The sequence below is a fragment of the Gadus chalcogrammus genome, chromosome 6, assembly GCF_026213295.1.
Source record: "Gadus chalcogrammus isolate NIFS_2021 chromosome 6, NIFS_Gcha_1.0, whole genome shotgun sequence".
In the NCBI taxonomy this organism is placed as follows: Eukaryota; Metazoa; Chordata; class Actinopteri; order Gadiformes; family Gadidae; genus Gadus; species Gadus chalcogrammus.
The window spans coordinates 1,583,637-1,597,153 of NC_079417.1; the positions used below are offsets into that span (position 1 = coordinate 1,583,637).

At 52.5% G+C, this 13,517-nt stretch overlaps 1 protein-coding gene across 1 annotated transcript in view; it reads right to left on the reverse strand.

Annotated features, from left to right (window-relative positions):
• The window catches only part of LOC130384217 (FH1/FH2 domain-containing protein 3-like), a 91,669-nt gene that overhangs the window by 16,702 nt on the left and 61,450 nt on the right, over positions 1-13,517 (reverse strand). The window contains exons 6-10 of the mRNA XM_056592324.1: positions 4,528-4,622; positions 3,701-3,812; positions 2,997-3,091; positions 2,328-2,471; positions 1,657-1,919 (exon numbers count right to left, since the gene is read on the reverse strand). Coding sequence (XP_056448299.1) covers positions 1,657-1,919; positions 2,328-2,471; positions 2,997-3,091; positions 3,701-3,812; positions 4,528-4,622 — 709 coding nt within the window. The remainder of the gene's footprint in view (positions 1-1,656; positions 1,920-2,327; positions 2,472-2,996; positions 3,092-3,700; positions 3,813-4,527; positions 4,623-13,517) is intronic.

Genomic DNA, 13,517 nt, shown 5'->3' on the forward strand with positions numbered 1-13,517 from the left:
ACGAGACAGGAAACACTACGTTACTGCTCCCCTCAGACCTCCTTATTTCCGGCCCAGACGCTGTGCAGTCCCGCCCCCGGAGGTCTGGCTATGGCCTGGTCTAACTTCTGGATCCGAGGTAAGCACCCTCCCTGACCCCGTTCAGGGGAGTTGTGTCGGGGGAGATGAGGACCATGCATCCAAGAGTAAAGCCCCAACGAGGTGACCTCTACATCAGGGGCTCAACTAGGAGGACACAAGACAAGGTCAGGGGTACGACTACCGAGTGAGGAAGGGGGAACATACTGACGGGTGAGGAGTAAACCTTCCGACCTAGAGTACCTGCGTGTTCCTCCCTGTCTACTGGGTTCAGTGACTGGGAAACTCTCCCAGGCTGCCTCATCATCATCATCCTCCTCCCCCTCTTCCTCCTCATCCTCTTCGTCTTCCTCCTCCTCTTCCTCATCTCTGGGATGGAAAAAGGAGTGGTGTAGGATGGATGGAGGGGAAGGAGGAGGGAGGACAAGAGGAGTTCAACAGGGACAACAGTGTAAAAAGACAAGAGAAAATGACCCGGAAATGACAAAACACAGAGATTCCTCATCACGTAATGAGGATGGAATGAGACACTACGGAAGGAACGACGGAAAGTGTCTCCTGATTCCTGTGTGACCTAACCCTCACTCTGACCTATGTGACCTATATGATATAACCCTAAACCCAACCCTGACCTTTTTGAAATAACTCTAACCTGTATGCATTACCTTAAACATAACCCTGACCGATTTGACCTTACCCATACCCCTGACCTATTGACCTATCCCTAACCCGTGATCTATATTACCTAACCCAAACCTAACCTTAACCTACAGGCCCCTGGCCTTCCCCCTGTGTACTCACTATGTTGTGGAGGGCGATGGAGGGCCCTGGCAAAGAAAGTCTAGTGTGAGCCAGTTAACCAGTAGGATCTGTCTGGGTCTCATTAGCAGCATATGGAACAGAGTAGGGCCCTCAAACCAGCGACGGTGGGGTATCCAATACCCTCCTGGCATGTGTTCAACTCCACCTGCAGGAATGAGCAGGGCTGTTGGGCCTACCCCCTGACAAAAATAAGCTCCTTCCCCAGTCATTAACAGCCAAGGATCGGGAGCTACCAGAGGCAGCTTTAGGGGTCACTTCATCGGATAAAAATAATGTTTTCTACAACAAACCCTGACAACAGAACACAGTTCACCGGTCTTAAGCTGCAGGATCAGAGGGTTCTGGATTAGGGCTCAGTTCGACTCCAGTTCGACTCCTCAGTGAGGTTTGAAATAGGGTGGAGGGTTAGCAGAGGGGTATTCGGTCTTTAATGGATTGAAACACAACGGGTTTCCAATACGGAGCTCGTTAAGCACCTGCTCGTTAAACCGCTACGCCAAAACAGAAAAGGTAGCAATAAAAGCTAATGGGGCAGATCTCATTATATTCTCGTTATACTTTAAACGAGGTGCTCGGCTATAGTATGTATCATACTAATAAATTATTATAGATTATACCTGGCATAGGCTGGTGGAGAAAAACAAAATCAAACCAGAAACAGCTCAGTGCTGACCCCCTTAATGTGCAGCCCCCAAAAAGTAACCAATAAAAACCATGGCGGTCAAAGGTCGAAGCTGACGGAAGCTCCGCCCTCACCTCTCAGAGACGTCCGGGACACGCCCCCCGAAGGACAGGAAGCTAGCGCTGCTGCAGGGTGAGGCGGGGGCCGAGGAGTGGCCCCGCCCACTCTGCAGGGAGTGTCTCCGGCTGCGCCTCCGCTCCGCCCCCTGCGGGTCGCTGGCCACGCCCACACTGGCCACGCCCATGCCGGCTCCGCCCACACTGGCCCTGCGGCGCTGCTTACGGCCGCTGCCCCCCGCTGGGCCGCCTTCATCACCGTCCTCGCCACGCAGGGTCGTCTGCAGGGTGATACATGTTACGTTGTGAACAGGTCGATACATGTTACGTTGTGAACGGGTTGATACATGTTACGTTGTGAACGGGTCGATACATGTTATGTTCTGTACGAGTTGATACATGTTATGTTCTTTTCGAGTTGATACATGTTATGTTCTGTACAGGTTAGTACACATCTTATGTTCTGTACGAGTTGATACATGTTATGTTCTGTATGAGGTGATACATGTTATGTTCTGTACAGGTTAGTACACATCTTATGTTCTGTACAGGTTGATACATGTTATGTTCTGTACAGGTGGGTTTACATGTTATGTTCGGTACAGGTTAGTTAACAGGTTATGTTCTGTCCATGTTAGTTTACATGTTAAGTTCTGTCCCGGTTAGTTAACATGTGATGTACCACTGACCTCGTAGATGTTGAACTGCTCCACGAGGTCCAGGTCGGTGCCCCTCCTGCTCAGGTGTCTCTGGGCCACGCCCTCCATGCCCTGCTCCTCCAGGCTGTCCACCATGTCGTAGTACGAGTCCTGGTCCGGCAGCCCGGCCAGAGTCTGAGACACACACAGGGACCACGGCACACACGCACACACAGGCAGAAGCACACACACACACACACACACAGGCAGAAGCACACACACAGGCAGAAACACACACACAGGCAGAAACAAACACACACACACACACACAGGCACAAAGGCAGAAACGCACATACAGACACACACAGAGGCAGCGACACAAACAGACACACACACACAGACAGGCAGGCAGAAACACACAGGCACACACACACACACACAGAAACACACACGCACACACAGGCAGTTAGAAACACACACACACACACACAGGCAGAAACGCACACACGCACACACAGACACACACACAGAGGCACCGTTAAGAAAGAAGATCCTTAGATTAATAGAAGCGTCTTGGTTCTAGTTTAGATTCAATGTTGAAGAGTCCAAAAACATAGAATAGTTTATATAGAGTAGAACGAAGTGCTTTGAATGAAGGAAAAGGCCAGGATGGAAGGAGGGGAATGAAAGCAGAGGGGTGAGGCGTGTGTGGGGGCGGACCTTGTTCAGGAGAGTCATGGTGTAGACCAGCAGCTCTGTGTCCACGCCGTCCTTCTCCTCCAGGACCTCCGTGGCGTTCCTCCACAGCTTGGTGCCTGCGGACGCACACCGTCAGTAGGCTAGGGGAGCCGCGCTAGGGGAGCTACGCTAGGGGAGCTGCGCTAGGTGAGCTGCGCTGGGTGAGCTGCCTCATAGAACCTGATGCAGCTATCCGCATTTCAGAGTGGACACTGATGCATTATAGATGAGATACAGCCACTGGCTGGCTCACACACACTGCTCTGCCTCCCAGGACGGGGCTGAGGCCTGGGCGTACCGCTCAGAGCTCCCTCCACCCCCTCCACCCCCTCCGATATCAACAATACGAATGGAAGGACCGTTTATTTACCTTTGAGCCGGTTGGTCAATTTATTTTTCCATAAGCGACTGAGTGTGATTGACTGGTTTATTTAAATTGCATGCCAGGGTAGGGCCGGGTGTAGGGGTACAGAGGGTAACCCCTCATTAGCAGGTAGGGGTAAGGGAGTCTGGGCAACATGTGTGACTCTCTGCAGGCGTTGGAGCTGTGACCCCTGACCCCTCACACTCAACACCCACTTTGGCTTTTAGAGGGAGGGTCCCAAACTCTGTTGTGCGTTGGATTGTAGTCTTGAGTTTGATGAACCTTATTACCTCGTTAGTACCGACAGCGTCCTGCCTCCTACCTCTCTTGGAGTCGACGGCGGCCACGGCCTTGATGAGCAGCGCGGCGTTGGTCTCCGTGTACTCCACGAACACCAGCAGCAGCTTCAGGGCCGTCTTCACCACCAGGCGGAACTGAGGCAGAGGACGGTGAGCGTGAGCGTACTCCCACACAGACACAACAAGCAGCTAATCCTCCACCGTGGAGGGGATCAATTAGACACAACTATTAAGGGGAGGGATTAGTACCATACCGAGTTAGGGTTAGGTGATGTATAAAATACTGAGTTAGGTTAGGTGATTTATCATATACTGGGTTAGGGTAAGGTGATTTATCATATACTGGGTGATGTATTATATATTGGGTTAGGGTATGTTTCATATACTGGGTCAGGGTTAGGTGATGTATATGATAGTTAGGGTTAGATGATGTATTATATCAAAGTGGGTAAGGGGTAGCATCTTGATACACTGGGACATCAAATTATACTCGATCCCGTCCTATGAAGGAGTTCCTGTCTGGACTACTCTGGACATAAGAGTCCTGAATAAAAGGAGAAATATGAAGGAAAGTTCAACTAAAAATAATAGAACATGTCTCGTTCGGATACAGTTCTAGAGCTAAGAGGAGACAGCTTCAGAGCCAGCCTTGTATTACCTGGGATTCAACAGACTAATTATCCCGTCTCTGCAGCGTTCTGAAGGGAGGAGGGTTTGAACTGAGGAGCATGCGCTCATGTCCTTGCGGTCCTCCTGCACATCCTCCCTCTGGCCACCAGAGGGCGAAGGAGCCGTGAGCACGGAGCGGCTGAAACTACTATAGGATGTCTCCTCCGTGAGTAACGGTTACCTTTGACCCGCTGAGGGTGTAGAGCCACTGGACCGTCTCGTTATGAGTGATGAGACCGTTCATCCCATCCACATACAGCATGATCTGACCCAGTGCTGGGGAGGGGGAGGGAGAGAGAGGGGGAGAGAGAGAGAGAGAGAGGGGGAGTGAGAGAGAGAGAGGGGGAGAGAGAGAGAGGGGGAGAGAGAGAGAGAGAGAGAGAGAGAGAGAGAGAGAGAGAGAGAGAGAGAGAGAGAGAGAGAGAGAGAGAGAGAGAGAGGGAGAGAGAGAGAGAGAGAGAGAGAGAGAGAGAGAGAGAGAGAGAGAGAGAGAGAGAGAGAGAGAGATATTGTTGATGCATCATATACTGGGGTTAGGTGATGCATCAGACCAGCGCCAACAACGTTGTAAGTGATTCAATGTTTAAAATAAAGGGAGTCCTTTAAATGTTGAACTATTGAATCACTTCCTTTATTTAAACCTTTTGTTTAAAATAGCTGCAACTTATTTCCACACTGCCGGGAAATAAATGAGCCATGAAACTGGAACATGAAAGCGTCAGAATTAGTGATCATAATCATTAAATCATTGCTCGGTTTGCACGGGCGGTTATTGAACATCTGACTAACCCTTACACTGACCTGGGCATTGTGTGTGTGTGTGTGTGTGTGTGTGTGTGTGTGTGTGTGTGTGTGTGTGTGTGTGCGTGTGCGTGTGCGCGTGTGTGTGTGTGTGTTTTTGTTACTGTTCTCGGACAAATAGCCGAGTAGTTTCTGGGAAGAAAGGTTTGTTAGATTAGTGTGATTATAAACAGGGTACCCACAACTTCAAACACAGCTGTAAACCCAAACCAAGCAAACTCCAAAGGAAACCTCCCTTGGTATCATTGCTTGCATATTTAATAAAGAGATTGCTGCCAAACAATTACCCCGCTTCAGATTAAAATGCGCCATTTATGGCAGAGAACCACAGATAGAGTCCCAGCCAAACAACTTCAAGATAAGATGTGGATCCGTTAACCCTTAACCCTAACCCTAACCCCTTACCTAACCCCTTTCCTAGACCGATTATCCAAACCCCAATACCTAAAACCTTCTACCCAACCCCTTAAACCAAAGTAAAGAAGATGATTATGAGAATGGAGGTCCGAACATCATGAACAGAGGAATAACCACCATGAACAGAGGGCTAACTACCATGAACAGAGTGCTAACTACCATAAACAGAGCGCTAACTACCATGAACAGAGGGCTAACTACCATGAACAGAGGGCTAACCACCATGAACAGATGGTTAACTACCATGAACAGAGGATAACCACCAGGAACAGAGGGCTAACTACCATGAACAGAGAGCTAACTACCATGAACAGAGGGCTAACTACCATGAACAGAGGGCTAACCACCATGAACAGAGGGCTAATCACCATGAACAGAGAGCTAACTACCATGAACAGAGGGCTAACTACCATGAACAGAGGGCTAACCACCATGAACAGAATGCTAACCACCATGAACAGAGGGCTAATCACCATGAACAGAATGCTAACCACCATGAATAGAGGGCTAATCACCATGAACAGAGGGCTAACCACCATGAATAGAGGGCTAATCAGCATGAACAGAGGGCTAACGACCACGCAGGAAGTGGTACCAAGAGCAGTAAAACCCTACTGTATGCTTGTTATTTACATAACTATGTTTGTAAAGTACAATACCGCAACATTAACCAAAACCGTTAAATACCATCACATAGTTTTTCAACTGAGACAGAAGGATCTGAGGAAATGCGATTGCAGCTTGACAAAGTGAGTTAAATACTAATGACTATGATTATCATTATGATATTGTTATTGCTGGGTAAGTAGATCCTCTGATGTTCTGAACATAGACCCATAGCATCTGCAGCTCGTAACTGGAGTGAACCCCAACGTCCTTCCAGAGGTTGGCGAGGTTTAGCGCGGGGGGGGGGGGGGGGGGGGGGGGGGGGGGGTGGGGAGGTGGTGGGATTGGGTTCAGATGGGCTCTGCTTATGGGGAGAAGGGGTACAGGGGTACGGGGGGAAGGCTGTGATTGGGTCCGTAGGAGGGGGAGGGTCTGAGGAAACGAGACAAAGAAAGGACCGACCCCACTGCGTGGATGTTGGTTCTGCTGCTTTTCATTCGGTTCTACTCTGTTCCTTTCCTGCTCGGGTTGTTCTGGCATTTTGTTCTACATTCATGGTATGTTTGGTTTTTGGCAGTAGGTTTAAAATTAATTGAGGATGGCTTTATGCATCACATTTATATCCCAAAAATAATAATCAAACTGAGTTTATCAGGAAGATTATGCAATGAGGGCCTAATCCCAGTTTGGGTGAATGGTTTGCCTGTGTTGTGAATATCAGAATGATACATGAGCCCAGACTTTGGACTGAACAGTGTTATGAATGAATTGATAGACAGATGAAGAGAGAGATGAACATACAGAGAGCTGGAGAAGTCAGAGCGACAAGAAGGAGGCTGTAGATAGGAGGCTGTAGATAGGAGGCTGTAGATGGGAGGCTGTAGATAGGAGGCTGTAGATAGGAGGCTGTAGATAGGAGGCTGTAGATAGGAGGCTGTAGATAGGAGGCTGTAGATGGGAGGCTGTAGATAGGAGGCTGTAGATAGGAGGCTGTAGATAGGAGGCTGTAGATAGGAGGCTGTAGATAGGAGGCTGTAGATAGGAGGCTGTAGATAGGAGGCTGTAGATAGGAGGCTGTAGATGGGAGGCTGTAGATGGGAGGCTGTAGATAGGAGGCTGTAGATAGGAGGCTGTAGATAGGAGGCTGTATACAGGAGGCTGTATACAGGAGGCTGTAGATAGGAGGCTGTAGATAGGAGGCTGTAGATAGGAGGCTGTAGATAGGAGGCTGTATACAGGAGGCTGTAGATAGGAGGCTGTAGATAGGAGGCTGTAGATAGGAGGCTGTAGATAGGAGGCTATAGATAGGAGGCTGTAGATAGGAGGCTGTAGATAGGAGGCTGTAGATAGGAGGATGTAGATAGGAGGCTGTATACAGGAGGCTGTAGATAGGAGGCTGTAGATAGGAGGCTGTATACAGGAGGCTGTATACAGGAGGCTGTAGATAGGAGGCTGTAGATAGGAGGCTGTAGATAGGAGGCTGTATACAGGAGGCTGTAGATAGGAGGCTGTAGATAGGAGGCTGTATACAGGAGGCTGTAGACAGGAGGCTGTAGACAGGAGGCTGTAGACAGGAGGCTGTAGATAGGAGGCTGTAGATAGGAGGCTGTATACAGGAGGCTGTAGATAGGAGGCTGTAGATAGGAGGCTGTATACAGGAGGCTGTAGATAGGAGGCTGTAGATAGGAGGCTGTAGATAGGAGGCTGTAGATAGGAGGCTGTAGATAGGAGGCTGTAGATAGGAGGCTGTAGATAGGAGGCTGTAGATAGGAGGCTGTAGATAGGAGGCTGTAGATGGGAGGCTGTAGATGGGAGGCTGTAGATGGGAGGCTGTAGATAGGAGGCTGTAGATAGGAGGCTGTAGATAGGAGGCTGTATACAGGAGGCTGTATACAGGAGGCTGTAGATAGGAGGCTGTAGATAGGAGGCTGTAGATAGGAGGCTGTAGATAGGAGGCTGTATACAGGAGGCTGTAGATAGGAGGCTGTAGATAGGAGGCTGTAGATAGGAGGCTGTAGATAGGAGGCTATAGATAGGAGGCTGTAGATAGGAGGCTGTAGATAGGAGGCTGTAGATAGGAGGCTGTAGATAGGAGGATGTAGATAGGAGGCTGTATACAGGAGGCTGTAGATAGGAGGCTGTAGATAGGAGGCTGTATACAGGAGGCTGTATACAGGAGGCTGTAGATAGGAGGCTGTAGATAGGAGGCTGTAGATAGGAGGCTGTATACAGGAGGCTGTAGATAGGAGGCTGTAGATAGGAGGCTGTAGACAGGAGGCTGTAGACAGGAGGCTGTATACAGGAGGCTGTAGACAGGAGGCTGTAGATAGGAGGCTGTAGATAGGAGGCTGTATACAGGAGGCTGTATACAGGAGGCTGTAGATAGGAGGCTGTAGATAGGAGGCTGTATACAGGAGGCTGTAGATAGGAGGCTGTAGATAGGAGGCTGTAGATAGGAGGCTGTAGATAGGAGGCTGTAGATAGGAGGCTGTAGATAGGAGGCTGTATACAGGAGGCTGTAGATAGTTTGTAGATGGTCTGTTGCGTAACCTCCCAGCCTCTGCAGCAGGCCGTCTGCTCCCAGCCTTCGCCGAGGGCTTTAATCTGAGTCTTGGTGAGCTTTGAATCCCAATGTTTGCTCTGTGAACAGGATCTAAAGACACACAAACGAACCGAACCAATCAGGATCTAAAGACACACAAACGAACCGAACCAATCAGCGGGCTCTTGTTGTGCTCCGCGGACGATTCAGACGGCGATAACACCATCGAACCCGACCCTCCCCCCCCCAGCGCAGGTGGAGCTGGCCCCGGCACAATGTAAATGTTTCTCCAGACGACGGGCCGCGCTAAGGGTCCCCCCCCCCCCCCCCCCCCCCCTACAGACAGCCAGACAACACAAGACGCAGTGTTTCCAGGGCGGGCTGCCAGCGCCGAGCTCTGGGCTCCTCTCCGCCAGGCTCAGGCCTGGAGGCCAGGGGGCTGACTCCCCCCGTCCTGACTCCCCCCCTCATGACTCCCCCCCTCATGACTCCCCCCGTCATGACTCCCCCCGTCCTGACTCCCCCCCGTGATGACTCCCCCCGTCCTGACTCCCCCCGTCCTGACTCCCCCCTTCCTGACTCCCCGACGGAGGGGACCCGTCCTGACTCCCTGACGGACAGGACCCGTCGCAGGCCGCTGAGCCACTGACACAACATGTGCTCATCTAGCAGACGCGTCACGCAGACACCGAGCGGTTAACAGCAGAGCGGACCTCTGGAGAACCGGCTCCACCGAGCGGTTAACAGCAGAGCGGACCTCTGGAGAACCGGCTCCACCGAGCGGTAAACAGCAGAGCGGACCTCTGGAGAACCGGCTCCACCGAGCGGTTAACAGCAGAGCGGACCTCTGGAGAACCGGCTCCACCGAGCGGTTAACAGCAGAGCGGACCTCTGGAGAACCGGCTCCACCGAGCGGTTAACAGCAGAGCGGACCTCTGGAGAACCGGCTCCACGCAGACTCAGTGTCTGCCTCAGGTGATACACTGGACCCTACACTGGACCCTTCTCTGGTTCTATGACGGTTCTCTATGTGGTTCTGTGTGTGTGTGGCTCTGTTTAGTTCACTGGGTGGTTCTCTTTGTGGTTCTGTTCGGTGTGTGGTTCTATGTGTGTGGTTCTCTGTGCGGTTCTGTGTGGGGTTCTGTTCTGTGTGCGGTTCTCTCTGTGTGGTTCTATGTGTGTGGTTCTGTGTGGCTCTGCGCGGCTCTCTCTACTGTTCTGTGTGGTTCTATGTGTGCGATTCTCTCTGTGTGGTTCTCTGTGTGGTTCTCTGTGTGGTCCTCTCTATGTGGTTCTGTTCTCTGTGTGGTTCTGTTCTGTGTGGTTCTGTTCTCTGTGGTTCTGTTCTGTGTGTGGTTCTGTTCTCTGCGTGGTTCTGTTCTCTGTGTGGTTCTGTTCTCTGTGTGGTTCTGTTCTCTGTGTGGTTCTGTTCTCTGTGTGGTTCTGTTCTGTGTGTGGTTCTGTTCTCTGTGTGGTTCTCTGTGTGGTTCTGTTCTCTGTGTGGTTCTGTTCTCTGTGTGGTTCTGTTCTCTTTGTGGTTCTGTTCTCTGCGTGGTTCTGTTCTCTGTGTGGTTCTGTTCTCTGTGTGGTTCTGTTCTCTGTGTGGTTTTGTTCTGTGTGTGGTTCTGTTCTGTGTGTGGTTCTGTTGTGTGTGTGGTTCTCTGTGCGGTCCTCTAGGTGGTTCTCCGTGCGGTCCTCTAGGTGGTTCTCTGTGCGGTCCTCTAGGTGGTTCTCCGTGCGGTCCTCTAGGTGGTTCTCCGTGCGGTCCTCTGGGTGGTTCTCTGTGCGGTCCTCTAGGTGGTTCTCTGTGCGGTCCTCTGGGTGGTTCTCCGTGCGGTCCTCTAGGTCGTTTCTCCTTGCGGTCCTCTAGGTGGTTCTCCGTGCGGTCCTCTGGGTGGTTCTCCGGGCGGTCCTCTGGGTGGTTCTCCGGGCGGTCCTCTGGGTGGTTCTCCGTGCGGTCCTCTGGGTGGTTCTCTGTGCGGTCCTCTAGGCGGTTCTCTGTGCGGTCCTCTAGGTGGTTCTCCGGGCGGTCCTCTAGGTGGTTCTCTGTGCGGTCCTCTAGGCGGTTCTCTGTGCGGTCCTCTAGGTGGTTCTCCGTGCGGTCCTCTAGGTGGTTCTCTGTGCGGTCCTCTAGGCGGTTCTCTGTGCGGTCCTCTAGGTGGTTCCCCGTGCGGTCCTCTAGGCGGTTCTCTGTGCGGTCCTCTAGGTGGTTCTCCGTGCGGTCCTCTGGGTGGTTCTCCGTGCGGTCCTCTAGGTGGTTCTCCGTGCGGTCCTCTAGGTGGTTCTGTGTGCGGTCCTCTAGGTGGTTCTCCGTGCGGTCCTCTAGGTGGTTCTCCGTGCGGTCCTCTAGGTGGTTCTCTGTGCGGTCCTCTAGGTGGTTCTCCGTGCGGTCCTCTGGGTGGTTCTCCGTGCGGTCCTCTGGGTGGTTCTCTGTGCGGTCCTCTAGGTGGTTCTCCGTGCGGTCCTCTAGGCGGTTCTCTGTGCGGTCCTCTAGGCGGTTCTCCGTGCGGTCCTCTAGGCGGTTCTCCGTGCGGTCCTCACTGTGTGCGTGCGTGGCCCTTGACGCGGCGGTAGCGGCCGGGCTGAGGGGAACCAGATGCTCCGGTTCCTCGGGGTCCGCTTCAAACGGGTGATAAAGCCTTCCTGAGGGCCAGAGACCCCGGGGCCCCCAGCCGCCGGGCCCCCCAGCCAGGTGTCGGGAGGACCCCGTCCCCGGGAGGAGAGGAGCGATAAAGAGGAGAGTTGTGGGGAGAGGAGGACAGGGAGGAGGTGCTGACAGAGGCCGTGAGGAGGAGGAGTACCGCCCGCCGCCCGCCGCCCGCCGTGACGCCTGCTCCCTTTTAGGTAGTCGGCTCCGGGGTCGGGGTCGGGGTCGGACTCCGGGCCGCGCTGCCTGTGCGCCTGTTGCTTTCGTTAACCCCCTCCTCACCTCCTCTGCTCCTGAAAGGGTTTTTACTGCCGAAGGAAAAAGCAACTGTTTCTCTGCAGACTCACCGGCCGCATTCCAACTGTTTCTCTGCAGCGTCGCGGGCTGCATTCCAACTCTCGCTCGGCGCTGCTGGCCTTGAGTTGAAGCGCCAGACTCTGATTTACGAAATCAGAGCTAATATGTGCTTGGCTGTTCGTCCTGTCTGCCCTAAGTATCCCAAATGAGAGAGAGAGAGAGAGGGAGGGAGGGAGAGAGAGAGAGAGAGAGAGGGAGGGAGGGAGGGAGATAGAGAGAGAGAGAGGGAAGGAGAGGGAGGGAGGGAGGGAGAGAGAGAGGAAGGGAGAGAGAGAGAGAGAGAGAGAGAGAGAGAGAGAGAGAGAGAGAGAGAGAGAGAGAGAGAGAGAGAGAGAGAGAGAGAGAAAGAGAAAAAGAGAGAGAGAGAGAGAGAAAGAGAAAGAGAGAGAGAGAGAGAGAGAGAGAGAGAGAGAGAGAGAGAGAGAGAGAGAGAGAGAGAGAGAAAGAGAGAGCCTAAGTAAAACCAAGTCATGGTATTTCAAAACAGACCCAACCTCCAGCACCAAACACATGAATTCCTTCTAGACACCATGGCTCTGGACACACTAAGACCTCGCTCGTCTGCAACCCAGACAGCAGCTCTACCACAGCCCTGAAGAACGGAGAGCGGGAGGGCGTGCACGCACTCAGAAGACTCATCAACTCAGACATGAACCCGGACATCAAGGTCCAATTCAGGGGGTAACCCCTGAATTGGGGGTCATACTCCGGGCTCCAACCAAGACACTGAGTGGAGGAACAACCCCAAACTGTTCCTCTGCATGCAGAGTTCTGGAGATCTGCTCTCAGAGCGAACACAGAGCGACCGGTGCAGAGGAGAATCAGGACGCGTCTTCAGTCCAGAACCCGAAATGAGAGTTTCCATAAAAAAAACACTGGAAAAGAAAGTGATCCAGGCTCCATAACAAAGACCTCGCAGACAGAGAGACCCAACAGAGCGAGGCCAGCGGGTTCTGGAGCTCAAACCAGGAGAGACCAACCAGAACTAAGACCAGAAGAAACCCACAAGAACCAGTCAGCCAGCTGCTTCTGGAGCTCAAACCAGGAGAGAGCCAGCAGAACGAGGCCCAGTCATCCAGCGACCAGAAGGGAGGCACGGCCCTGAGAACAGACACCCAGCAGAACACCTGAGATCTACAGCCGACCAGCGGGACTGAGCAACAGCTGAGGACGTCCGTGACGAGACCCAGGCTCAGTGAGCACGTGGGCGGACATGGACGCCGTTCACAGTCCTGGCATCCAGAGAGAAGACCAGAAACCCCTTCCCCATGGAGCCCCCCCGCACTCAAAGACCGGGACAAAGCCGAAGACGTCGACAAACGGCCCTACCTGTCGAGGGACTCACAAATCCAGGTTAATGGACCTCCTCCCCCCTCTCCCCCCACGATCTCTACCCCAGACCCCCCCACTACAACCCCCAGGCAGCGCACCCGCACACCCGAGACTACACACACTCTGACATCACCCCAGACATGAGCTCATCTCCGACTGGAATGGGGAGACGACCTGGGGGAGAGAGACCGAACACACAGCCCTCACTCTCTCATAACGGCGGGTCTTTAAGATCCATGGTGTGTAAGATCTGTGGCATATAGTGGCCAGCTAAGCCACACTAATGCACAGGGTGGGGTCCACCATGTAGTTTCATATGCTGTCATTATCTTTACAAAGACGGGTGAAGCCTCATTCTAACACCTCGTCCCAGGACGTGAGCTAACGTCCTGACCATGACCTCATTAACTAAAATCGTCCTTTCACCTTTCCCCGTATAGACGCATTTGTAATTGTAACAAAGGAATTT